Consider the following 26010-nt stretch of genomic DNA (forward strand, 5'->3'; position numbering starts at 1 on the left):
TACACAGAGAAACCCTGTTTCAAAAAAACAAACAAACAAAATGAAAAAAAAATAGTACTTTAATTCCAGCACTTAGGAGACAGAAGCAGATAGTTGGATCTCTTTGAGAAACACTTAAAGAAATGTTCAACATCTTTAGTCATTAAAGGAATGCAAATTAAAACGACCCTGAGATTCCATCTTACAGCTGTCAGAATGGCTAAGATCAAAAGCTCAAGTGACAGCACATGTTGGCAAGGATGTGGAGCAAGGGGAACATTGCTGGAGGGAGTGAAAATTTGCACAACCACTCTGGAAATCAAAATGGTGGTTTCTTGTCACTAGTTTTTGCTGCTTTGATGGTTCTTCTTTTTTCCACCCTTTATCTCCCCCTAGTTTCAGCCCCTATCACTAGAAAAGAGAGAAGGAAGGATAGAGTGAGGGAAAAAAGAGATAGAAATACCTGAATCTCATTTTTTCTTTTCGCTTCTTCTTTGAGCATGGATTACTAACAAACTGCTACCAACCCTCCCCCCAGCCCCCCATTTATATACCCTCTGAAAAATTCCAATAATTCCAAACATCACACAATCCCAGAAACTATTCACAGCTGGCAAAACCACACCTCTGCTAGAGCTCGAGGCAAATCATAGTCTGATGTAGTCCAACGCAGCCCCACATCCCCACACCTGGGATTAAAACTCAGAAATCCGCCTGCTTCTGCCTCCCCGAGTGCTGGGATAATCACTGCCCGCTCAATCTTCACTTTTGTCTCCTGAGGGTCATGTCTCTTGCCTGGAAACCCGTCCTGTGGGGTTTGGGTCAGGCCATACAGTCTTTGGCTCCAGGGTGGCAGCAGAGACAGTCTGGTCCAAGCAAACAGAGGGAGGCAGAGGCGTGGCAAGGCATGATTTTAGATGAGATGGAATATTAATTGTTTTCCACTTGGAGTGATTTCCTTCCAATTTGCGCAGCACTGGGGGCAGTGTGCGTGCGTGTGCGCCTGTGTGTGCAGAGTAAAACCTAGAACTAAACAGGGTTGGGCTTGAGAAAAAGGGAAAAGAGATACAAAATGGATGAATAGGGAGGGGGTATTATCTGGTTGAAAAGGACTCAGGGAAGAGGCTGATTCCTAGCACCAACAACCTCCTCTGCTGGCTCTTGAATATGTTGTCTTGCCATCTTGAGATGCCATTTAGGCATTTATGGGGACATGAACCTAGGAGTGGCAAATCCCTGAGCCCAAAGAGTTCTGGACCTCCCTCACACCCCAATTCCTCTGCCTGCAGCTAGGGGAATGATTCTTCACGCACCACAATCACCAACCCCAAAATGTTCTGTTCTTTTTGGCAGCTCCTCTTAGAGCCAGAAAGCAAAAATGCTGCTTCATTCCAGAGGTTTCTGAGTGACAGGTCCAGATTAACTGCCACTGCGGCAATAACCACAGGGGCTTGGGTCCTGAGCCCAGCTAGCCAGCCATTCCGGGCTTTTCTGTCTGCGCATTCTCTCTAGCGACACCAGCTACTTCCGCAAGAGATGACTCTGAAATTAACACGAGGGAGGGAGGGCTCGAGGAGACAGGGGAGGGAAGGGCCAGGAGAAAACACAGGAAATGCAAAATGGAGGAGGGGGCGGGGAGAGGAAACCAGGAACTGATGGTTGTAGCTTGAACGCCAGGGGGTGCCAGAGACCGCCTGAGGCCAAGGCCAACCTCTGCAGCAGCGAAGGCGTCGCCATGCTGTCCGCAGTCCCAGGGAGGGGCTGCCTCCCTACCTCGCCTTGCAGTGGTGACGACAGTTCTGCCTGCCTAAGCGCCATCATCAGGATCTATGTTTGCTGCATGAACATCGGTTCCATTTCCCACCTCTTAGTATCTTCTCCATCTTCTTTTCCACCCTCATCTTCTCTTAATAAATATAGGTAGATAGATGATAGATATTAATTGAAAGGTATATGTTTAAAAGTACTTGTATTATTTGTAAGAGGAAGCATTTTAATTCAAATATCGTATGCAAAAGTGTGAACCAAGAACTTAAGGAAACCTATAGATGGTTTCTCTAAAATGTTATGAAACCATCTAAAATATTGCTGACACATTGTAGCAACACAGAATGATTAATTTAAATTTAATCCTGTAACAGGGGACACTAAGGCAGGAAGATCATAAATTCCTGGCCACCCGAAGCTATATGTAGTGTAGTGAGTTCTAGGCTGACCTGGGCTACAGAGACCCTGTCTAAAAAATCAAATAATAATGAAAAGAGAAGACAAAAAAAAGTCAAACTACAAAAAAAATGTTTTGTAGATGTGGAAGTCCATATGTTTGAAATTGGTAGAGTGTGGATAAAATCATATTCACATGAAGAATGATCCTCCCTTTGTTTACAAATGAAGAGATGTGAACTGCATCTTGGTTGTTACAGGGGCAGGGCTTGAGGAAGACATGAGGGTTCCCCATTAAACCTCAGCTGTCAGGGAGACACATCTGTTTCCTTTCTGCTTCTACCCAGGCATTCCATCTTTTGACCAACAACTCCCACCTCTTAGCCCCTACACCAAATCTGAAAATCCTAGGTCTCCTGATCTCCTATTAATATTTCTCTGCTGAAAAAAAAGCTAAGAATTTCTCAGTCTAATAAATTGACCAAGTGTATTCATACCTGGCGCTAAAAGCACAGGCATTTAGGCTCCAGTTTACAGGTTCCTAGAAACGACACAGACACACAGACACACACACACACACACACCTACAGACACACACACCCCGTACAAATGTATCAGACAAACGAGGCAGCTTTCTACTCCAAGCATCCCTCCCCTGGAGTCTGTGTTTCCTACCAAGGAGCTTCAGAGCACCTGTGCATCGAGGCTTTTGGTGTGATAGACGGAACTTGATATGTGCTAGGCACAATTTGTTGTCCCATAGATTGTTGTGGAAAAAAAAAAAAAAGACACTAAAATAGCATTGTAGCAAGAATGGTCCCAGCTACTCAGAAGGATGAGTTCCTAGGGGCGATATGGGCTACACTGAGAGTACATATCACATGCATGTGCATGTGTAACACCTCCTCCCCAACCAAACAAGCACCAATCACTTTCAGGTGTTTCCTAAGCTAGTCTCTTGTACTTGATCACTTGACTCTATATGGATGAGGACACAGGGCCAGCGAAGGATTCTGCTTTCACGTCGCTCCCACCCCGACCCCACAGAGGTGCAGAAGGAAAACCTCAACAGACAACACCATGTGAGAGGAAGCCTTGGCATCTTTCATCGAAATGTGGAGGAGCATTCTATCTTGGTCTTTTTTTTTTTTTTTTTTGGTTTTTTCGAGACAGGGTTTCTCTGTGTAGCCCTGGCTGTCCTGGAACTCACTCTGTAGACCAGGCTGGCCTCGAACTCAGAAATCTGCCTGCCTCTGCCTCCCAGAGTGCTGGGATTACAGGCGTGCACCACCACTGCCTGGCTATCTTGGTCCTTTTGACTGAGGTCTATGTCTGTCAAAGCTGCCGAATGAACTTGTCTTTCTCCCTGCCCCACATGCATGGCTGGCCTGGGGTCAGAGAGGACCTGGCAGCAAGATGCTGGAGGAGTGGAGATGAGAAGTGGAGCCACCCTGACTCATTCCTGCCCCTCTTCTTCTGCTCAGGAAATTGCTGACCTCCTCCTTCGTTCTCTGCACCTGGCACAGACTCTCCATGTCACCATAACAACTCAATGGAGGCATGAGTCAGGATCTGGAAGTGACTCAGACACAGAAGGGAGGGGGTGGACCTGTCTACATTACTTCCTGTTATTGTGCCAAGCTACAAGGCACAAATCAGACTTATGCCTTCAAGCAGTACACGTGTCTAGGAGGAGAACATCAAGGGGACCAGGAAATTACATCTGTCATTTTCCCTACTTCCTGAATCTATCTGTGGCAGCTATTTTTGCTGTATGTCGAGGCCACCCTGACACCCAACCACATTGCCCTAGTATCTGGATGGATTTCTCTCTCACGTTGCCCATGCTGTTCATCAGAATCTCAGAATGCATTAGAATGGGAAATATGTACTTTAGATCCACGAATACATAACAGTGCTCCAGTTGTCAAAGCTAAGGTACAAATGGCAACTTGAGACCCATATATTTAAGTGGAGGAATCCAGCTTCTGATCACGGTTGTATCCTCCCTCTCTGTTTCTCCATGATTTTTAATATGGTCCTCCATATCTATGGGTTTCATAGCCATAATTCAACCAACTATGGGGTGAAATTTGAGGAGGTTGTTTTTGTTATTGTTTTTTGTTTTTGTTTTGAGACAGGTTCTCAGTGTGATTCTCCTGCTGTTATGGAACTGGCTGTATAGACCAGGCTGGCCTCAAACTCAGAGATCTGTCTCTCTCTCAATTCTATTTATGTGCCCCCCATGCTCATTTGTGATGTCCATTCTTAACTGCAGAGCCATCTCTTCAGCCCAGCAAGTATTTTAGAAACATTTACAACTATTTAATGTGTAGATTTTACCTGAATATATGTATGGGTACCATGTGCTTGCTTGGTGCTCTTGAGAACAAGCAAAAGAAATTTATTCTAAGTTCATTTCATTTTCAAGCTCCATTTAGTCATAAGGAGAAACTAAATGAAAAGTCCCAGACCCCGGGGATTTCTCAATAGTTGAACAGTCTCTGTTGTAAGGAAACGATTGTCTGAGTCCAGCCATCTCAAGGACAATGTCTCCATCTTGCTGGCAAACTAAGTTCATGTTCTCAAGCCCAGGAACCCACTCCTATCCTGATGTAAACTCCCTGTCTCAAAACAAGCAAAATCTATTGTGATTCACCATAGCCACAAAGTGTAAGTGGCCCAAATAAATGTTCATCAAAAGGAGAGTGGCTAAATGAAATGTCATGTTTCCATACATAAAAGGAATTAAATGCAGATATATGCTGCAAAATGGCTGCTGGGAATTGAACTCAGGACCTCTGGAAGAGCAGTTAGTGCTCTTAACTAAGCACTAACTCTCTCCAGCCCCATTTTAAAAATCTTTTTTTTTTTTTTTTTTGGTTTTTTGGATTTGGTTTTTTCGAGACAGGGTTTCTCTGTGTAGCCCTGGCTGTCCTGGAACTCACTCTGTAGACCAGGCTGGCCCCAAACTCAGAAATCCACCTGCCTCTGCCTCCCAAGTGCTGGGATTAAAGGCATGCGCCACCACCGCCTGGCTGGATTTTTCTTAAAACTACTTCAAGGGCAACATGAGGTGGTAGAGAGAGGGATGGAAGGATGAACAGGTGTAAGCCAAGGCTGCACAGATAAAATAAATATGACAAAATATGAGTTGTAGAATCTAGGCAGTAAGGGTATTAAAAATCTGTGTATGTTGGAAACTTTGCATAGTAAAATGTTGGGGAAACACCATGTTTAAGTGTTGATTTTGTTGTGTTTTTCCTTTTTGCTAACCTCAAATCCCATGTCCATTAAATAACAGCTGCCCATTCTCTCCTTGCTCAAGTTTCTGGCAATCGCCACTCTGCTTTCTGTTTTTTAGAAATTTTATTACTTTGGGGACTAATATTTGTGGAGTCACATGGTATTTGTCTTTCTATGGCTGGATTGTTTCACGTACATAATTGCCTAATGATTCATTACAGTAGAAACCTACTCTCAGGTGCTATGGAGAAAATCTATAGAGAAAACCTATTCTCAGGTGCTCTATAGTTAATAGAGGCCTTGCCTGGCATATACAACGTTCCTAGCACCAGATAAACCTGGCAAGGTGCCACACAGATATCATCTCAGAGCTCAGAGAAATGGAACTGTTTTGTACAGAATACTGCTTCCAGCTAATAAACTATCACAAGTGAAAAAAATGGCAGATTTTTGTCATGATGAAACACTAAAGATGCCAACGCAGTTCTGGGTAAATGTGATGACAGTTTCAATTCCAGCTTTTCTTCTCTAAGCATGAACAGAGGAAGAACTTGCTTTATTTTCACTTCTTCTGTCTTAGATAAGTATGAAAAGGGGAAACATTGGGCAATGTTTTTTATAATGGGTACAGTATAGAAAGCTAAGTGTACGACAACAGGCCATTGTAACTATTATCTACTATAAGGGAAAAAAACAAAAAAAGGAATTTCAGAATGTTTCTTTATTTGTGTTTTAATTTATTTTAATTTTTTTGAGACTGGGTTTTTCTGTGTAGCCCTGGCTGTCCTGGAACTCACTCTGTAGACCAGGTGGGCCTTGAACCCAGAACTCTGCCTGCCTCTGCCTCCCAAGTGCTGGAATTAAAGGCGTGCGCCACCACTGCTCAGGTAATTTTTTAAATTATATTTTATGTGCCTGTGTGCACATACATGCATGCCATAAAAAATTTGTGGAAGTTAGGGAGACAACTTGCCAGAATTATTTCTCTTCTACTCAAGTCATCTGGCTTGGTAATAACTGTCCTTACCTACAGTACTTTTTTTTTTTTTTTACTGTAAATTTTATCTGTAGTTCCTTTATTCCACACCAGTGTGTGTGTGTGTGTGTGTGTGTGTGTTTTCAGTGACGCACAGGATAAGAAGAATGGTCTCGTATACTTTATCTCTCTGTGTTAGAAACTCCCAAGATAGAGTCTGAAGGATGCTATGTACAAGGTCCGTCAAGGTCCGTCTTGGGAGGTGTCACTATCAATAACATTGCAACAATACATTCCACATGCCCTGAGAAGCAAATCAGAGATTTGGAGCCAAGGGTTTTCTCTTATTGTTTTGTGCTTACTAAAATTCTAGGTGATCAGGCCATATGCACATGACCAGCATAACATAGCATTTGTATAGTGTAGAAACAGTGTGTCATCCTTAGCAGAAAAGAGACAGAGGGAACATTTCTGAAGGACAACTAAATACCACCCTTTCAAAGGAGTGCACTGCCAGGCAACCAGTCTGTTCCTTGGCTGATGGAGAAAGCGTTTTTTGGTTTTTTTGTTTTGTTTTTTTTTTTTTTTTTTTTGTTTTTTTTGACATGCACATCAGTCTGCGCAGTCTATGTTGACTCTGAAATCCAGAAGAGCTCCTCTAGATTCAGCCTCCCTAGAAGCTGGGACTACAGGAATGTGTTCTGTGTCCAGGCAAGCGACCAAGGCATCTTTATAGCACAATTATTAGTAAAAGCCGAGCAATAGGATGAGGCCATACTCCAGTATTGACTTCACTTTGAACGAAATACCAATATGAGTCTTTTCTAGCCAATACTAAAAACAAAACAAAACAAAAACCACAATTTGTATTTGGGACAAGGAATTAGAATCTTTTTATCTCCCACCACCACACTTTTATGCAAAGATTTTGAGCCCTCATCTCCTCCCCTGCCCCAGTTAAACCTTGTTTACACAAAAGCCCACTTCTCTATTCTATGAAATTAATGGCCTGTCAAGTGACTTTTTTCTTCTTGTAGCAATGACCCATTTCTCATTCCTTCATTTCCTGGGTGCCAATTCTTTTCAGACTAGCCAAATGCGTAAGATTGTGAGCTCAGACCCCAACCAATGGGGGAAATCCACAGCCACCAGCTGAGAGGGCATATAAACGAAGAGCATTTCAGGCCTCTGTGTCTGTTTTCTGTAGCATACCCTCTTGAACAAGAATAAAGTTTGCCTTGTCCAGGTACTTCAGTTGGAATGATGGTCTCTTTCTTTGTGACCCTAAGTTTATTTTTTAACAACTTATAACCTCCATGGAACCTGGAGTTAACTCCTTAAAATATATGTCATTAACCACAAAATTCTGCTTTAGAAAGCCAGTGGCTTCCTTCTTAAATTTCTTTTTTTTTTCCTTTTTTTTTCCTTTTTTTTTTCTTTTTTCTTTTGACCTGGCCAAAGCATCCATTCTGGTTCTGGCAAATTCTGATCAGTAAGTTGAACTACATCTGAATTCTCTCCAGTGCCAAGGCAAGACCAGCATAGGCAGGTGCACATGCAAACAGAACTCTAGAGGGTACAGAAATCACAATGTACACTGGTAAGATATTATGGGCTATTAGTTTCCAGAGGAGCCTGCCCCACCCATTTCAGTCCATATAATCCAGTTTAATTATTTGCTTTAGAGGAACTGTCTATGCAACACATACTGACAGGAAAGGGCATGTTCCCAGGATACCATCAGTTTGGCTTATCCATCACACTGGTTCTACTTTCGCATGCGTGTAGGTGGCAGCATGGATTGTGTGCTAAGAGCAGGTGTGAGCCTCACTCCTGTCTCATCTCTGTGCTGCCTCGGGTGATGGGAGGCTTGTAGCCTGTATTTGGTAGAGAATGCTCAACAGTAGATTGGAAACAAGGCCCCAGGCAGGCATTCTTCTACAGAAAAAAGGGAGAAATTCGAGGAGGAGGTATGGAAAAAAAATGAAGCTTTGCACTGGCCCTCTCCTCTGCTGAGTCTCCCAGGATTTCCCACTTCACGCCACTGTTACAAAAGCAGTCAGTTTCTCTGTAATTCTAACTTCAAATTTCCCAATCATTTAACTTTTACCGGAAAACACCCTTATGCAATTTAGTGGGAAAGACATATTAATGTTCAAGAATTGCTCAGAAAGAGTCTGGGATTGTTTTACAACAGGTCATTTTGTCCTGATCATTTGCCCATGGAGAAGACTAAAAAATAAAAAAATAAATAAAAAGACAATACAGCCCCTTGCTATTGATAATCATACCTTAAGAAAATCCCAGGAAAGAGGCAACGGAGAGGCTATCAGTCCCTTAGTGTGAGCTGTAACTAATCTACAAACAAAATAAAAGTCAACAGCGAAGAGACATCTTTAAGGGGATCCCAAGTCTGATATGTGAGAAATGAGTACAGGGATTGCATTCCAAGGGAGAAATCACAGGTTAGGAATGCAGTTTATCTTTTAGCAAATTCTAGAGTCATTCAGCACTGCAATTTTAGACGGTATCCTGGGAACGTGCCCTTTCCTGTTAGTATTTGTGTGTGACCCAGACAGTTCCATCAGCATCCATATTTTTGTCATTTATGGCCCCACGGAGTCTACGTCAGGCTGAGTGCTGTTGTTGAGGTGACCTTTCATTTCTGTCCTGCTGTTTAAGGGCAGAAACAGCACAGGACACACTATCCGGTTTCAGCTGAGTCAAAGCCAGAAGCTTTGATCTGTCAATCCAAGACTTTAAAAATGCAGTGGCTTAATTCCCATGGCAGCAAAGCAGACACACAAGGAGGGCCAGACAGCTGTGTTTGGGGCACAAATAACAGACCAGGTTTTCCTAAAAGTCCAGACCCACTCAAAACACGCATGTGAGTCTGTAAAGCCTTCAGCCACTGAGACCAGCCATTTCAGGACAAGAACACATTAGCAAGGCTTCATTGAAGATTTTAATGGTGGATTGTGATGTGGAGACTTCTACTCTTTTCCTTTTGTCTCTCTCTTGCATGGGGCAGCAATGCATGGAAATCATTACTAATGGAGGTTTGCTGTGTTTCCAATTCTCAGTTCAAATTGCAATCCTCCCAAGGCAGCAAAAAGCAAGGGAGCCCTCCGAGTCACTAAACATTGTTGTGATGGTTGTTTGTTTTTGTTTCTCACAAGCTTTATCAGTATGAGCCATCTCCCCCCCCCCCCTGAGGATTTCTCTGTGTAGCCCTGGCTGTCCTGGAACTCACTCTGTAGACCAGGCTGGCCTCGAACTCAGAAATCCGCCTGCCTCTGCCTCCCAGAGTGCTGGGATTACAGGTGTGTGCCACCGCCCAGCTAGTATGAGCCATCTTATAGTCCTTAAAGTGAAGCATATAACATTTTACACCAATTTATATTGTCCAGCCAGTAGCACAAGATTCTCCTCTTTGTTCCTCAAAACCTTTACATTTACAGATTTAATGTTGTAGCAGCCTTGAAATCTAAGCTGAGATTAATCTAAGCAAGGAGAGGCTGCTGTGTTGCAAAGGCAACTGCCTAGCTTGGTTTTCTTCTTTGTTTCATTTTACCAGGTTTGTTGTCTTCTGTCTTTTGTCTATTTGCTTGTCTTCACCCTGGTTCTTGCTGAACTGCCCAGGTAGCCTGGAAATCATTAAGTAATTTAAACTAGTCTCAGACTTGCAGTCCTAGTGCCTGACTGCAAGGATACAGATGCTTACCATTACATATGGCTTCTCTCTCTCTCTCTCTCTCTCTCTCTCTCTCTCTCTCTCTCTCTCTGTCTGTCTCTCTGTGTCTGTCTGTCTCTCTGTCTCTGTCCCTCTGTCTCTGTCTCTGTCTCTCTCTCTCTCTCTCTCTCTCTCTCTCTCTCTCTCTCTCTCATTTTAACCCTTTAAACCTCTGGTTTATCACAAGCCTTGCTCTAGTAAGAAAACTTGGTTTTGCTGTTTTTCTTCCAACTGGAGAAGAGAGCAGAGAGCAATGCAAACTTTTGTTTGCTTGCTTGTTATTTGCTTGTTATTTTTGAGACAGGGTCTCACTATGTAGCCCTGGCTGTCCTAGAACTCACTGTGTAGACCAGGTTGGATTCAAAACTCATAGAGATCCACCTGTCTCTGCCTTCCAAGTGCTGGGATTAAAGGCTTGCACCACCATACAGCAAGCAATGCAAACTCTAAAAGTTTGTTGGGTTTTTGAGACACAGTCTCACTGTGCAGCAGAAGAGGGCAGGAGCTCACAGAAAAGCACAAAAATGTTAAATGCCCAGGCCTTTTTCTTCAACAGAAGGAATTGACACCTATTTTCCATCCAGAGGCTGTGGATGGATGTATTAATACTTGGTAATCTTTGCTATTCTGTAAAGCCAGCCCTTACATAATCCCCCAAAATATTAAGTGTTGTTTCTCAGTCAATAGGACCCATCATTATGAAAGAGGTCCTATGTACTTTGCAAAAGACTTTGTTGTTGTGCTTATTACAATCCCTCCCTCCCTAGGCCCAGACTCCTGAGCACTGTTTCTCTGTCAATAGAATCCATCTTCATGGTAAAGGTCATAGGTGCTTTGCTAAAGAGGTGTTCTATTATACAAGGGAGTTTCAATGAAGCCATGCCTAAAGTTCCGTTGTGATAATTGTCATGTAGAAACATTTCCCCAAAGTTTTACTGTGTTTAAACATGTAAAGACATAAGCCACTTGGTGTCAGACTCTAGAAGTTTTGGCCTAGCATCCATTAACTAAAGTCAAGCTGAATCAAGGTTCACTCTTTTTTTTTTTTTAGATTTATTTATTTATTATATGTAAGTACACTGTAGCTGTCTTCAGATACCCCAGAAGAGGGCATCAGATCTCTTTATGGATGGTTGTGAGCCACCATGTGGTTGCTGGGATTTGAACTCAGGACCTTTGGAAGAGCAGTCAGTGCTCTTAACCACCCCTGTATGCCACTTTTGCTGGCATTGAACTTTTTTTGTTTTTGTTTTGGTTTGGTTTGGTTTTGGTTTTTTGAGACAGGGTTTCTCTGTATAGCCCTGGCTGTCCTGGAACTCACTCTGTAGACCAGGCTGACCTCGAACTCAGAACTCTGCCTGCCTCTGCCTTCCAAGTGCTGGGATTAAAGGTGTGCGCCACCATTGCCCAGTGGCACTGAACTTTTTATGTAGACAACCCTGGCTTAAAACCCACAGAAATCTCCCGACTCTGCCTCCAGAGCACTGAAACTAAAGGTGTGCATTGCCACACCCTGCCCTCTTAAGTATTTCTGATTCTTCCAAAGCCCACCTTCAGAAATGTTTACACATTCTCCACCAATGACCGCAATGAGAGCATCTACAAACACATTTTTATTGTCTTTAGCTCACTGCAAACTCTTTCGGGAGGGGCATTAGGGTCTTTCTCTGCTCACATAGAAGAAACACTGTGAAATGTTGAGCCCCTGTAGTCTTATAGAGTGGCATTATTGGGAGATATGAGCTTGTTGAAGTAGGTGTAGTCTTGTCAGAAAAAAACGTGTCACTGTTGGGTGGGAATTTAGAGTTTCAGAAGCTTAAGCCAGGCCTGGCAGCTCACGGTCTCTTCCTGCGGCCTGTCAATCCAGATATAGAGCTCCCAGCTCCCTCTCCAGCGCCACGCCTGCCTGCACGCTGCTGTGCTTCCCGCCACGATGAGAATGGACGGAACCTTGGCACTGCAGTACAGCCCCGATTAGATGTTTTCCTTTATAAGAGTTACCATCGTCATGATGTCTCTTCACAGATATAAAACCCTAAGATAGACTTCAACCCAAATCTGAGATGGATTGTCTCCCCTTTTGAGTCAGCAAGGACAAAAATGGACAAGGGATCCAGCAAGTCACTGTCTGTTCCTAGATTTATTTTCATATTCCATAGTCAAGAGCTGGGTGTGATGGTGCCAGGCCTGGAGTACCAGCTACTCAGGAGGCTGAGGGAGAAGGAGCCTTAAGCCCAAGAGTTTCAGCCAACCTGGGCAGAATAGTAAGACTTTTATTTGAAATGAAAAAAAAATCTTTGGTAGCTTTTATAAGAGATTAAAAATGGCGGGAGAGATGGCTCAGCAGTTAAGAGCACTGACTGCTTTTCCAGAGGTCCTGAGTTCAAATCCCGGCAACCACATGGTGGCTCACAACCATCTGTAATGAGTTCTGACTCCCTCTTCCGGGATGTCTGAAGACAGCTACAGTGTATTTATATATAATAAATAAATAAATCTTTAAAGAAATAGATTAAAAACAATTTAGGACATTGGAGAATAGACAGCTCAGCAGTTAAGTAAACTTGCTATTCTTTCAGACGACCTGGGTTCAGTTTCAAGTATCCACATGTTGATTCACAACCATATATAACTTCAGTTCCAACAGATGCAATGTTCTTCTGGCCTCTGCAGGAACTAGGTTCACATGTGGTTCACATACATGCAGGCAAAACACTCATACACATAAAATAAATTAACGTTTTCTAGAACAGTTTGGTTGCTGATTTATAAGTAACTGCACAGCCATTTAGTCACCAGGAAGTTTTAATCTCCTGTCTATCCTTTCTTCTCCTGCCAGGTAACTCCGTTGCCATATTTCAGTGAGGTGGGGGCAGCCCTTTAAATTCATTGAGTCACTGGATTCCAAATCACCCCTCATTTAGTGAATTGTTCACTACAAGGACTCATAGAACTCAGTACCTATTAGTACTACTAAGGTTCCTAACAGCTAAAGAATATGAATTAGAATTGAATTACTAAAGCAAAAGGCACAGGCAATGAGGTTTGGCAGCTCACACTTGAAATCCTAGTACTGAGGCATCACAGGCAGAAGAGGATTATGTCTGGAGGAATCCATGAGCAGGCTTTCTTGTGCTGTCACCATCACAGAAGACACAGAACTCCAGGAAGAAAGAAGATGAACAGCATAAGCCACATGATCAACGTGACTGAGGCAGTGAGCCACTCTGATTAGTTAAGAAAGTATCAGAACCATTTCAAATTAATGTTTTCATCCATAGCGGCCAAGGGTCAACCTTCTGAGCAGGCCTTTCACAGGGTATCAGTCTCAAGCCTGCTCTTAACCTTCTAGGCAACCCAGGTAGCAATACTAATGCCATTGATACAGTTACTGACAATAGTTTAAAATTGCTACTACATTCACTTCATTATCTTCCAACAGTTTTTTTTTTTACAGCTATAAAGTAGTGTCTGTACCAGAGCCATTACCACATGTCTTGTTTTTTAGCTGGTATTGCCTTAGCTCTCAATTCAGTGCCTATTATCAATCCAGATGTCCTGTTCTTTAACAGATCCCTCAGGAATGACTTACAAAAACAACAGATCTTGAGTTCTTGAACAGAACAGTTTGTCCAAGTCCCTTACAACTAAAAGGCAGTTTTGTTTGGTATAAATCTCTTCGTTCACATTTCCTTTCCTGATATAGCCAATGATTCCAGTTTATTCTGGTACTAAAGGTTGCTGTCAAACTTAATGATGATTTAATTTGTAACAATTGACGAGACTAGAATATCTTGCTGTTCACTATGGACAGGTATTTTTATTTTCAGGTTCATGTTATCTCAAATATTTTCTTGTTGTTTGTTTTTTTTAATTATTTATTTATTTTATGTATATAAGTACACCGTAGCTGTCTTCAGACACACCAGAAGAGGGTGTCAGACCACATTACAGATGATTGTGAGCCACCATGTGGTTGCTGAGAATTGAACTCAGGACCTTTACAAGAGCAGTCAGTAGTCTTAATCACTGAACCATCTTTCCAGTCCTCAAATATTTTCTTATGTCCCATACACCCCTCCAACAAACCTCTCTGGTGGTTTGACTATGTTTGGCCCAGGGAGCGGCACTATTTAGAGGTATGGCCTTGTTATAGTAGATGTGGCCTTGTTGAAGGAAGTGTATCCCTGTGGGTGTGGGCTTTAAGACCCTCCATCCTAGCTGCCTGGAAGCCACTATTCTGCTAGCAGTCTTCAGATGAAGATGTTGAACTCTCAGCTCCTCCTGCACCATGCCTGCCTGGATGCTGCCATGTTCCCACCTCGATGATAATGGACTGACCCTCTGAACCTGTAAGCCAGTCTCAATTAAATGATGTCCTTATAAGAGTTGCTTTGGTCATGGTGTCTGTTCACAGCAGTAAAACCCTAACTAAGACACTCTCCCTCCCCACAACACAGACTTGAATTTATCCCACAGCTTGAAATTCTTTTCAGTTTTTGTTCTTTTACCTTCTGCACTCCAGTTTGGACAGTTTCTACTACTATGTTAAAATTCCCTAAGTTTTGCATCTGTAAAATTGAATATGCTGTTAATACTATCCAACTCATTACATTTTTTTTTCTATTTGGTCTTTCAAAATCTCTTTTGAACTTGTGGAATGGAGTTATAATATTTTAATATTCTTGGTTATTAATATTATGTAGTCTATGTTGATCTCAAACCCATGTAGAGTCGGGCAGTGGTGGTGCATGCCTTTAATCCCAGCACTTGGGAGACAAAGGCAGGCAGATTTCTGAGCTCGAGGCCAGCCTGGTCTGCAGAGTGAGTTCCAGGACAGCCAGGGCTACACAGAGAAACCCTGTCTTGAAAAAACAAACAAACAAACAAACAAAATCAAACCCATGTAGCCTTGAACTTGGCCTCTGCTTTCTGTGTCCTGGACTACCACTCTGGCTTGGCTCCTGGCTACTGTGAGTGTGTGTGTGTGTGTGTGTGTGTGTGTGTGTGTGTGTGTGTGTGTGTATGAGTTAGAACCCAAGGTCTCACTCATACCAGATAAGCACTTTACCACTGAGCTACATTTCCAACTCTATGCCTGGTTATTTTTTTTTAATATTTTTTTATGTGCATTGGGGTGAGTGTGTCAGATCACCTGGAACTGGAGTTACCAACAGTTGTGAGCTGCTATGTGAGTGCTGAGAATTGAACGTAAGTCCTCTGAAAGAGCAACCAATACTCTTAACAACTGAGCAGGGCAGTGATGGTGCATGCCTTTAATCCCAGCACTAGGGAGACAGAAGCAGGTAGGGCTCCAAGTTTGAACCCAGGCTCTCTAATAAGACCATGTCTAGAAACACCAAATAAAAAAAAAAAAAACATACTTCTCCTGTTACCTTTCTAGTTCACTTTTTGAGATTTATTACATTCCTCAGGCTATTCTTGAACTCACTTTGTAAAACAGGCCTTGAACGTGCAATCCCCCTACCTCAGCCTACCAAGTGCTGCCTCCTGTTTCTCTTAAGCCATCAACCACATATTGTGCTTGTTTGCTTTGTGTCATTTCAAGTTTAGTCTTCTCTTCTGAATGCTACTTTCCCTTTCATTTCCAAATAGTTCCTTAAACCTATCATTATTTTAGAGTTTTCTAATAGTTCTTAAGCTTTCCTTTCATCATCTTGGTAACAGGAGAAGTTTATAATGTTATTTAGCTTGTTCCAAATAGCTGGCTACAATTTTGCACTGCTGTGAGCTGATGTCTCTGGCATGCGTTCATTATCTCTAACAATGGCATCTTATCCCATTTTGATAACTGCATGGGATATCTCCTGTACATTTATTTTGCTCTTCTTTATATTAAATTAATGTTCTTGAATTTTCTGAAGAAGGTGGGGTTCAGGGTAGATTTTCAAATGTCAGAGCTCCCTCTTCTGTTGTTTTTGCATAGTGCTAAAAGTTATGCAACTTTATTTCTGAATTTTCTTGGCTTTGTTCCCCCATGTTGAAATACACATTCTTTTCTCACCGAGGTAACACAGCCCCCAATAGAGATCCATGTCTTAATCCCTAGATCAATTGTCCTCATATGACAAAAAGAAGATTTTTCTATTGTGATTGCATGAAGCATTTTGAGATGGAGAAATTATGCTGAATCATCCAGCTGGATCCTAAATACAAATCACAGGAAAAGGGGAACTAGGTGGCATAAATGGAAGAGAGAAATGTGACTACAGGCCAAGGACAGCCAGCAGCCACCAGAAACTAGACAAAACAAGAATAGGTTCCTTAAAGCTCCTGGAGGGATGCTGGCCCAGTCAATGTTCTAATCTCGGCTGATTGGTATTGATTTTGGATTTATAGGCTCTAGCTATGAAAATGTTTAATTTCTTTTTTGTGTGTTTGTTACTGCATGCTAGGGATTGGCTGAATGGCCTCCTGCATGCTAGGCAAGCATTACATCCCCAACCTTAAATTTCTGGGTATTTTTTAAGCAGGATCATACAATGTAACCCTGGTTAGCCTGGAATTTTCAATGTAGACCAGGCTGGCCTTGAACTCACATAGATCCATATCTGCCTCTGCCTCCTGAGTGCTGAGATTAAAGGTGTGCACCTACACACTCCCTAGTCAAATTTCTCTTTTAAGTGACCAGTTTTGTGGGTGATTTGTTAGTTACAATAGGAAACTAACACAGTTAGACACCAGGAGAAGAGTGTTATTGTGAAAAACATCCAAAATACATCTTTTAAATAGGTAGAGGCTAGAACCCTGTTGAGAAACTTGACTTTAAGATTCTAGATTGCCTAAAACAAACCGTAGAAACATGGATATTGAAGCCAATTTGAAAGAGGAATATGGTAGAAAAAGTCAATGGACCATGTTAGATAATTCATACATCAGGAGGCAGCTTATATAAATTTGACTATTACAGGTGTTGATAAAAGGGGATCAAAAGAAAATGAGGAACAAGTTATTAGGAAGAATAGGATACCTCCTATTCTTGGTGTGATGGTTCAATGGTTAAGAACACTTGGTCTTGCAGAGGATTGGAGTTGAGTTCACAATACCTCCACTAAGCAGGTCACAAATGTTTATAACTCTGCTCAAGAGATCCTTTAGCTTCCAAGTGAACTTACAGACACATGTACACACACACACACACACTTAATTAAAATAATAAAGAAAGAAATCTTTAGAGCTGGAGAGGTGGCTCAGTGGTTAAGAACACTGTCTGCTCTTCCAGAGGTCCTGAGTTCAATTCCCAGCAACCACATGGTGGCTCACAACCATCTGTAATGGGATCTGATGCCTTCTTCTGGTGTGTCTGAAGATAGCAACAGTGTACTTACCATATACATAAAATAAATAGGTCTTTTTTAAAAAAGAAAGAAATCTTTAAAAGAAAGGCTGGAGATGTACTTCAGTTGGTAAAGTTCTTTCCTAAAAGTTTTGAAAGGAAAGAAACTCATCTCTGTGAGTTCAATCCTGAGCACTGCACAAAACTAGGTGCAATGGAACTCATCTGTAATCTCAGACTTTAGGTGATAAGAAAAGAGAGGCCAGGAGTTCAAAGTCATCCTGGACTAGAGAGCAAGTCTAAGCTCAGCCTGGACTACATAAGGCCTTATTTCAAAAACAAAACAAATAAAACTTAAATGAAATCAAAACAAAAAAAAAATATCTCCCCCAATAGCCTCCCCCATGTGGTCTTACCTACTTTGTGGATTCTTCTTTTTCCCACCCTGGTTTCATCCCCTATCACTAAATAGAAGAGAAAGATGAAAAAGAGGGTGGGGAGAGATAGAGATTCCTGAACCTGTCTTAACTTTTGTTTCTCCTTCTGAGCACAACTACTAACAAACTGCAAGCAATCCCTGAACAACTACCAACCACCAACCATGCCTATTGGGGCTCTAGCATTTATATACCTTCAGAAAACTTCCCAGAATTCCAAGTGTCACACAATTGTAGTAACTACCTGCCACTGGCAAAACCATACCTCTGCTAGAGCATGAGGCAAATCATAGTCACCTGGTCAGTTTGAAGCAGCCCCATATCCCCATATATGAGATTACAATGAAAATGTAGTCTCATATTATTTTTGTGTTTTTTTTAAAAGAAACCAAAATTTCAGAATTATCACTGCACCATCCCCCAAAGAAATCCAAGACCCAAAGTATCCAACAGCTGGACATGATGGCCAAGGCAGAAGTATCAGGAATTCAAGCACAACTTCAACTATCAAGTGATACATAAAACCTTGTCTCAAAAAGAACAATCTCTCCAAAACCAAGACTAACTCTAAGTCTCCCTCCCCTAAAAAAGAAAAAAAAGAAGCAAATAAACAAAAAAGAAGATATGAATGTGAAGAGGAGAAAGGGGTATATGGGACGGTTTGGAGGAAGTAAAAACTGTAATTAAATTGTAATATCAATCAGGCAGTGGTGGCACACGCCTGTAATCCCAGTACTTGGGAGGCAGAGGCAGGTAGATTTCTGAGTTCGAGGCCAGCCTGGTCTACAGAGTAAGTTCCAGAACAGCCAGGGCTACACAGAGAAAACCTGTCTTGAAAAACCAAAACTAAAATGAAATAAAATAAATTGTAATCTCAAAAAAATTTAAGGGGAGAGTGTGTTGGTTGGAGGGGCATATAGGTAGAGGAAGGGGGAGGGAGGAGGGGTTGGGGAGTCTTTGGGGAGGGGGCAAATTGGGAAAGGTTTTACCATGGCAATGTAAATGAAGATGATATTCAATAATAAAAAAAAAAAAAAAGGTCAAAAGCATCCAACAGCCAGGTATGGTGAGGTATGCCTGCAATTCCAGCATAACAAAGACTAAACTAGGATTGTGGTGAGTTCAAAGCCAGTCTAGTATATACTAGACAGTCTCAAGCTAAGTATGCACCTCAGTGATAGAGTGCTTTCCCTAGTATTGTTGGGAACAAGCAAAAAAAACTTATTCTAAGTACCACCATTTTGTTTTAAGATTCCATTTAATCATAGGGAAAAACTAAATTCAAGGTCCCAGGCCCTAGGGGAGCTGGACCTGAACAGCTTCTGTTGGAAACAGTTATCTGTGTGCAGACATCTCAGGGACAGCTTGTAAGAAGACCGTTGTCTGAGTCCAGCCATCTCAAGGACAACTTGAGCATCTTGCTGGCAGGATCAAACAAGTCCAGGTTCCCAGGCTTAGGAACGAACATGTATCCCACTTCTCCAAATGTTTTCTTAATTATCTGTTAACCAGTAAAGAATATAGAAATTGCCATTGTCCCAACAGTGCTGCCTTATCTGGTCTCCGTGGGAGAGGCTGAACATAGTTTGGCAGAGACTTGATGCACTAGAGTGGGGGGATACCCAGGGGAGGCAGCCTCTCAGAGGGGGGGATGGGGAGCAGCACTTGGAATGTTAACTAATTAAAAACCAAAAACAAAAAGAGAAATTGCTTTTATCTAAACCGAGGTGTGTACACTAAAAAAAAAATACATAAACAATTCCCTGTTATGCTGGAATTAACTACATGCAGCTGATTCGCTCATTTGTCTCTTATCACTCTGAGCTTTGGACCTAATGTCCTGCAAAATGAATTAAAGACCTTGAAGCCAGGCACTTTGAATATGGCCCAGTCTCCAAAGGTCCTCCCTTAACCCATAATTGTCAAAACACAATTGGGTAACAACGTAGTTCCCTGCCAGCTCTCCCTTGCTTTATGTTCCCAGCCTTTAAAAATGTTGTACAATCTCCTTTCTGAGACACAGTTCAGATCTGGGACTGGCCGTCTCCCTGAGCACCCAGAAAATAAAGTTTCTTCAGCTTCCACCAGAAACCAACATTATGTGCAAGGCTAAAGGCTTCATTTCCAGCATCGGCTTAGCTCCCCAATTTCACAACTGCCTCTCACTTTAGCTACAGGGGATCTGATATCTTCTGGCCTTGTAGGCATCTGCACATACATGGCAGACATCCAGATACAGACACTCACATACATTAAAACTAAATAAATCTTTTAAGGCTGCCTATCAATTTTGGCTACTTCGTGTAGGTTTTTTTTTTTTTTTTTTTTTTTAGTATCCTAATTGCTCAATCACATCAACTATAGATCATATTCTCTTATCTGACAATTGGTAGGATTTTTTAAGATTTATCTTTATTTATGTGTGTATGAGTATCTTGCCTATAAGGATGCATGTGCACCACATGTGTTCCTGGTGCCCATGGAGACCAGAAGATGGTATCAAATGCCTTGGAGCTAAATTTATGGATGACTGTGAGCCACACCGTGTGTTCCGGTAACTGAACTTGGATCCTCTGAAAGAGTAGTAAATGCTCTTAACTACTGAGCCATCTCTCCAACACCATTGTTTATTTTTATTTTTTATTCTTCTGAGACAGTGTCTCTCTACATAGCCCTGTGTGTCCTGAAACTCCCCCTTGTAGGCCAGGCTGTTCTTCGAGGTCTGCCTGCCTCTCTGCCAGGCTTGTTTCTTTTGTTACTGTATTAGTTGAATGGCATCTTCGAAATCTGCAAGCATCTCAAAACCAAACAGAAAAGGCTTTATGAAAGGAAGGAAGAGAACAGGTATGGTGTTGCACACCTTTATTTTCAGCACCGAGGAGGCAGAGGAGGTGGACCTCAATGAGTTTGAGGCCAGCCTGGTCTACATAATGAGTTTCAGGCCATCCAGAGTTACATCCTGAGACTCTGGATCAAGTATATAAGATGGAGGCATGCAAAGAGAAATCAAATATGTAGGAAGTAACTATACAAACAAATAAAATGAATGGTCAATTCTAACAGAAAATTATTCCTCTGAAATATATTCAATTTCAAAGGAGTTTTGTTCTTGCAAATTTGTTGTTGTTTTTCCAGACAGGGTTTCTCCAGGAACTCCCTTATAGAAAAAAATGGCCTTAAAATTCACAAGAGATCTGTCTGCTTTGCCTCCTGACTTCTGGAATTAAAGGCAAGTTCCACCAGTAAATTTATTTTCTGTACATTCTCAGAAGTTTCTAGCCATGCTGTGACATTTCAAAATGAATGCTCCTTCAAACCACAACAAAATAAAGCTATTATGGGCTGGAGAGATAGATAGCTCAGTGGTTAAAAGCACTGACTGCTCTTCCAGTATACTCACATACATAAATAAATAAATCCTTAAAAATGAAAAAAATCTATTATGATTCTAATTGTTATTGTACTTATAGCTTTTCTTTCCATTCAAAGTCTCTCCATACCTAAGTCTGGACTATTTTTATTTGCTGCAGCAAAAAACAGATGGACCTTGCCTGTCACACCATGCACCAGACTAAATTCCAATTAGATTAAAGGTTTAAATTGAACACTGAAACAAATTTAAGACCATTTTTCTTTTTTAAAAGTACTTCTAGATGATGACCATGGTCACCTTCACCATTTTGCTGAGGAGGAAGCCATGTTTGCCATGTTGGCGGGTTCTAGTAAAAGAGGCAAGACTAGTTTTCTAATACTACCCTGCATCTCTGCTTGCATAGTGTATCTGCCTCATTTGCAACTTAATCTTTGGACCAGATGTTTTCTGCTCAATTTTTCAAGTAGATATGTTGATCATTAAGTGAATATATATGGGAGACTGGCAGTACAAAATTAATGTACCTCAAATTTCCTTTACCTCTTGTTTCTCTCCTACGCTTATGATGCCAAACATAGGCTAAGATATTTTTCAAGGCCTACAGGTGGATTATGGCATACCAATCAACAAAGTTCACGTGCTCACTTCAGCAGCACATACACTAAAACTGGAACAATACAGAGAAGATTAACATGGCCCCTGCGCAAGGATGACATGTAAATTTGTGAAGTGTTCAATATTTTCAAAAAGAAAAAGAAAAAATTCACTTTTTCTTCCACACCTCTGAAACCCAAGCAGCTAGTAATCCCTTTGTCTGTCTCTCTTGTGTCTCTCTTGTTTCTCTCTTGTCTAGTGATAAAAAGGAGGTTGAAAGCAATGATGAGTTAAGGTGGTTGTGGGGGTTATTGAGACAAGTTCCCACTATGTTGTAGCCCTGTCTGGTTGGATCCTTTCACCTCTGTGGTCCATGCATTTAATAATAAAACTTCAAAGTATCAAAAGCAAAAGCTGACTGCTACAAGGAGAACAGAACTTAGCAACAACGAAAAATATTTATCTAGAGCCAGGTGGTGCAAACCTTTAATCTCAGCACTCAGGAAACAGAGGCAGATGTATGTCTGAGTTGGAGGCTAGCCTGCTCTACAGAGCAAGTTCCAGGACCTCCAAGGCTACACAGAGAAACCCTGTCTTGATAGAAATAAAAAGAATATTTATCAGCAACTCATAATTAGTTAATAAATAAATACATTTTTGTGATGTTAGAGTTTGGGTTTAGTATTTTACACGCTAGGCAATGCTATACCACTGAGCCACCACTCTAGCCTTCAGCTTTTTGACATGGAGTCTTGCTATGTTGTCCATCTGTAATCCTGTCTGCACCTGTGTGCCCCCCAAAGCCAGCAAGATAAGGTCAAGTTAAAGAACCCAGCTAACACGTGTACATAGTGTTGAACCCAACAACTGAAGACAGTCTTTTCAAGCAAAACATGAAAGAGTTTTGAAAACTGGCCCTGCACTTGACACTTCAGAGGAGTTTCATCAAATTTCATATTCAATATAATTCAAGCAAACTTTCAGGCCACAAATTAGGTTAGAAATACCTCACATAGCATTCACTTTACTTCCCCCCCCCCCCAAAAAAAAGCAATGTCTTGTTCTATTTTTCCTGGCTGGCCTGAAACTCGTGATCATCCTGCCCCCGGAAGAACTGGAACTGCATGTGTGCAACCCTGTGATGGGGACGGATTAAATGTTTTATTTGTTTTGGAAATGAAACATTATGTTAGGAACTGTAACATTTCTGGTCCTCCCTCTACATTCGTTCTTTGGGCTATTAATTTTGAGAACAGAGACTCCATAAACTGAAGTAGGCCAGATCAGGAATATCTGTCATGGGTAGCATTTTCACCCCTGCAACCAAAGATCAGTGAACACATCTGCATTTAACTGCTTTTCTTTTTCTTCTAGAATAAAAGCCTGCTTATTCTCTACCTTGCAGAAAGCACTAATTCCCTTGCCCTTTGAATCTTGGAAACGTTTTGTATTAGGTTGCTAAATAATTCAGGGGTCAAAAGGGATGGGCTGAAAGCTACAAATTAGTATTTGAAAGCAAACTCTTGGGGGCAAAACAAAACAGTTTAAAGTAACACATTTTAAGTGGATCTTTAGAAAATGTTAGTCTTACTGCTTAGGAACAGTAAACAGAAACCCCAAAGGCTTGTTGTAACTGGAATTTGAAAGTGACCTAAGGTAGCCACCACAGCTGTTACCCACACCGCGTGACTTCCTCCACAGATCCTTGGTCGCCATTATGGAATCACCTACAGTAGTGAAACAGCCACTGCCAGGGACTACTGCATCCCGACCTAAGTCAGAAACTACGTCACCTCTTCTTTTCCTTTGCTTCCCCTGGACGCCCCCATCCGGCAGCTACACAAATTCGGTGACTGCCGAGATGCTAGTCCCATCCGGCATAAAACCCCTCCTATTCGTGGCCCCGTCAGAGTCTGAGCTCTTGACGGTGGTGCCGCCAGGTGGGCTCTGAGGATTGAGGCAGGGGCTGCGGATGCTACCGCAGAGGCGTGGACTGCATCTGATAGAACCCGAGCTGCTTGCGGGGGTGGGGATGGGGTGGGGTGCAGCGGGGGATTTAGGGCCTCTACGCCCTGAGGCTTAAGTCAAGCTCCTAGCCAGCCTGCCCTACGAGGTGACCAACGCCCAGAGGCAGAGTGACGCAGATCCCATGCTGTCTGCCATCTCCCGTCCCCGAGAAACCCTAGTGGAGAAGATGGGGTAACCCGGAGCACTAATGCGCATCCTTCCAAGATGGCGCTTGTGGTATAGTCTCCCAAGGGGCCAGCCACCTGACGAAAATTACCGAAGAACCTCGGAAAGCCTGCCTCTGCTCCGACTAGCACCCTCACATAGACAGAGTGTACGTGCACTGTTACTATTGGCCAGCGACAGCTAGCTTGCTGGCACTGAGCATGTGCCCAGTGAGCCCAGAGATGCAACGACCCCTCCCCCCAAGCAGTGTATGGGCCTGAGTTAACAGATTTAGGTTTAGTTAAGCACTAAGATTTTTACTTGGCCCTAAGAGGTTGTGCCAAAGCCTAACCAATACAGATGCAGATGCACGCAGCCAACCATCTGACTAAACGCGGGGACCCCAATGGAACAGTTAGGGGAAGGACTGAAGGAGCTGAAGGGGTTATCAATCCCATAGGAAGAACAACAATATCAATCAACCAGATCCCCCCCCCCAATAAAAAACTCCCAGGGGCTAAACCACCAACCAAAGAGTGTACATGGAGGGGCCCATGGCTCCAGCTACATAGGTAGCAGAGGATTACCTTATCTGGCTTCAATGGAAGGGCAGCCCCTTGGTCCTGTGGTGCCTCCATGATCCAGCGAAGGGGAATGCCAGGGCGGTGTGAGGCGGGAGGGGAGGAAAGGGAGGGGAGGGAAGGGGAGGGGAGGGAGTGTGGGAGAGCACCCTCACAGAAGCAAGGGGAGGGGGAAGGAGGAGGAGGAAGGAGGAGGGGGAAGGGAGTAGGGTTAACTGGGAATGGGGATAACATTTGAAATGTAAATAAATAAAATAGCCAATAAAATAAAATTAAATTTAAAAAAAATCTTTACTTGGGAGTGTTGGGACATGGATTTCAAGTTTCTCAGGCATCCCTGGTGGGAAGGTAGCAGTGAGTTTACTGGGGTTGGTGGGTTAGTGATGCAGTCATTTAGTGTCTAGGATGGGAAGAGAACCTGGAATAAGTGACCCAAGGTCTTTAGGGTGTTGTGTAACTGTGAGTGAGCATGAAAAAACCCTGGAGTCATTGCAGGGTGAGTGATAGGTCTGTGAAGTGTGGGTTTGGAGCCATTTGGTGTGTTTTGGAGGGGAACTGCTGGGAGTCTATGGAATGAGATCTGCACCATGTAGGGGCTCAGTAAGAAGTAATCCTTGTTTCTGAGGTAACGTGTGTGTGTGTGTGTGTGTGTGTGTGTGTGTGTGTGTGTATTCTTTTCTTTTCTTTTTGAGACAGTCTTTCCTTTGGGCCCAGATGGTTTGGAACTCTTTGTATAGTCCAACCTGACCTCATATTTGGGATCCTCCTGTCTCAACTTCTCAAATGCTGTGATTACAGGCATGTGCCCCACCCCTGGCTTATGTTGCAAGTTGCTATTGTTTGTGAAGTGCACATGGAAGTGTGCATTCATGTCACAGTACAAGTGAGAGTACAACTCTTTGAGCTTGGTCCCCTCCCTCCATTGTAGGTTCCGGTGATCAAACTCAGGTAATTAGGTTTGCCCAGCAATTTTATCTTTTGAACCATCTCACCAGATCTACAATTTTTGACATGTAATATTTCCACTACAACTTATTTTTAGTTTTCTGATTTCTATTTTGATTATTCAATATCACAGATCCCCCTAATCCCTCATTATTTAAATATGAGATCCTTCTGGCTTCTTCAGGCACCTGCACTCACATCCACACTCACAAGCAGACACATTATTAAAAATAATAGAAATAACATTTTAAAATAGGGGGATCAGCTGGGCGGTGGTGGCGCACACCTTTAATCCCAGCACTTGGGAGGCAGAGGCAGGTGGATTTCTGAGTTTGAGGCCAGCCTGGTCTACAGAGTGAGTTCCAGAACAGCCAGGGCTACACAGAGAAACCCTATCTCCAAAAAACAAAAAATAAAATAAAATAAAATAGGGGGATTAGGGTACTTGGTAGAAGTATTTGCCACAGAAGTCTGATGATCTGACTTTGATCCCCAGAACCCACGTAAAAAAAAC

At 42.4% G+C, this 26010-nt stretch overlaps 1 protein-coding gene and 1 non-coding gene across 3 annotated transcripts in view; one reads left to right on the top strand and one right to left on the bottom strand.

The window, feature by feature from the left end:
* The window catches only part of Araf (A-Raf proto-oncogene, serine/threonine kinase), a 100847-nt gene extending 76215 nt beyond the window's left edge, over positions 1 to 24632 (bottom strand). For both annotated transcript variants that reach the window (XM_052170586.1, XM_052170585.1), the window contains exon 1: positions 24558 to 24632. In XM_052170586.1, the coding sequence (XP_052026546.1) occupies positions 24558 to 24608 (51 nt within the window). In that variant the 5' untranslated portion in view covers positions 24609 to 24632. The remainder of the gene's footprint in view (positions 1 to 24557) is intronic.
* On the top strand, positions 21842 to 21948 carry LOC127675834 (U6 spliceosomal RNA). The gene has a single exon (XR_007975525.1). It is a non-coding gene; the product is annotated as a U6 spliceosomal RNA (small nuclear RNA).
* Positions 24633 to 26010: the final 1378 nt, after the last annotated feature.

This window comes from Apodemus sylvaticus, chromosome X (assembly GCF_947179515.1).
Source record: "Apodemus sylvaticus chromosome X, mApoSyl1.1, whole genome shotgun sequence".
NCBI classification, from domain to species: domain Eukaryota; kingdom Metazoa; phylum Chordata; class Mammalia; order Rodentia; family Muridae; genus Apodemus; species Apodemus sylvaticus.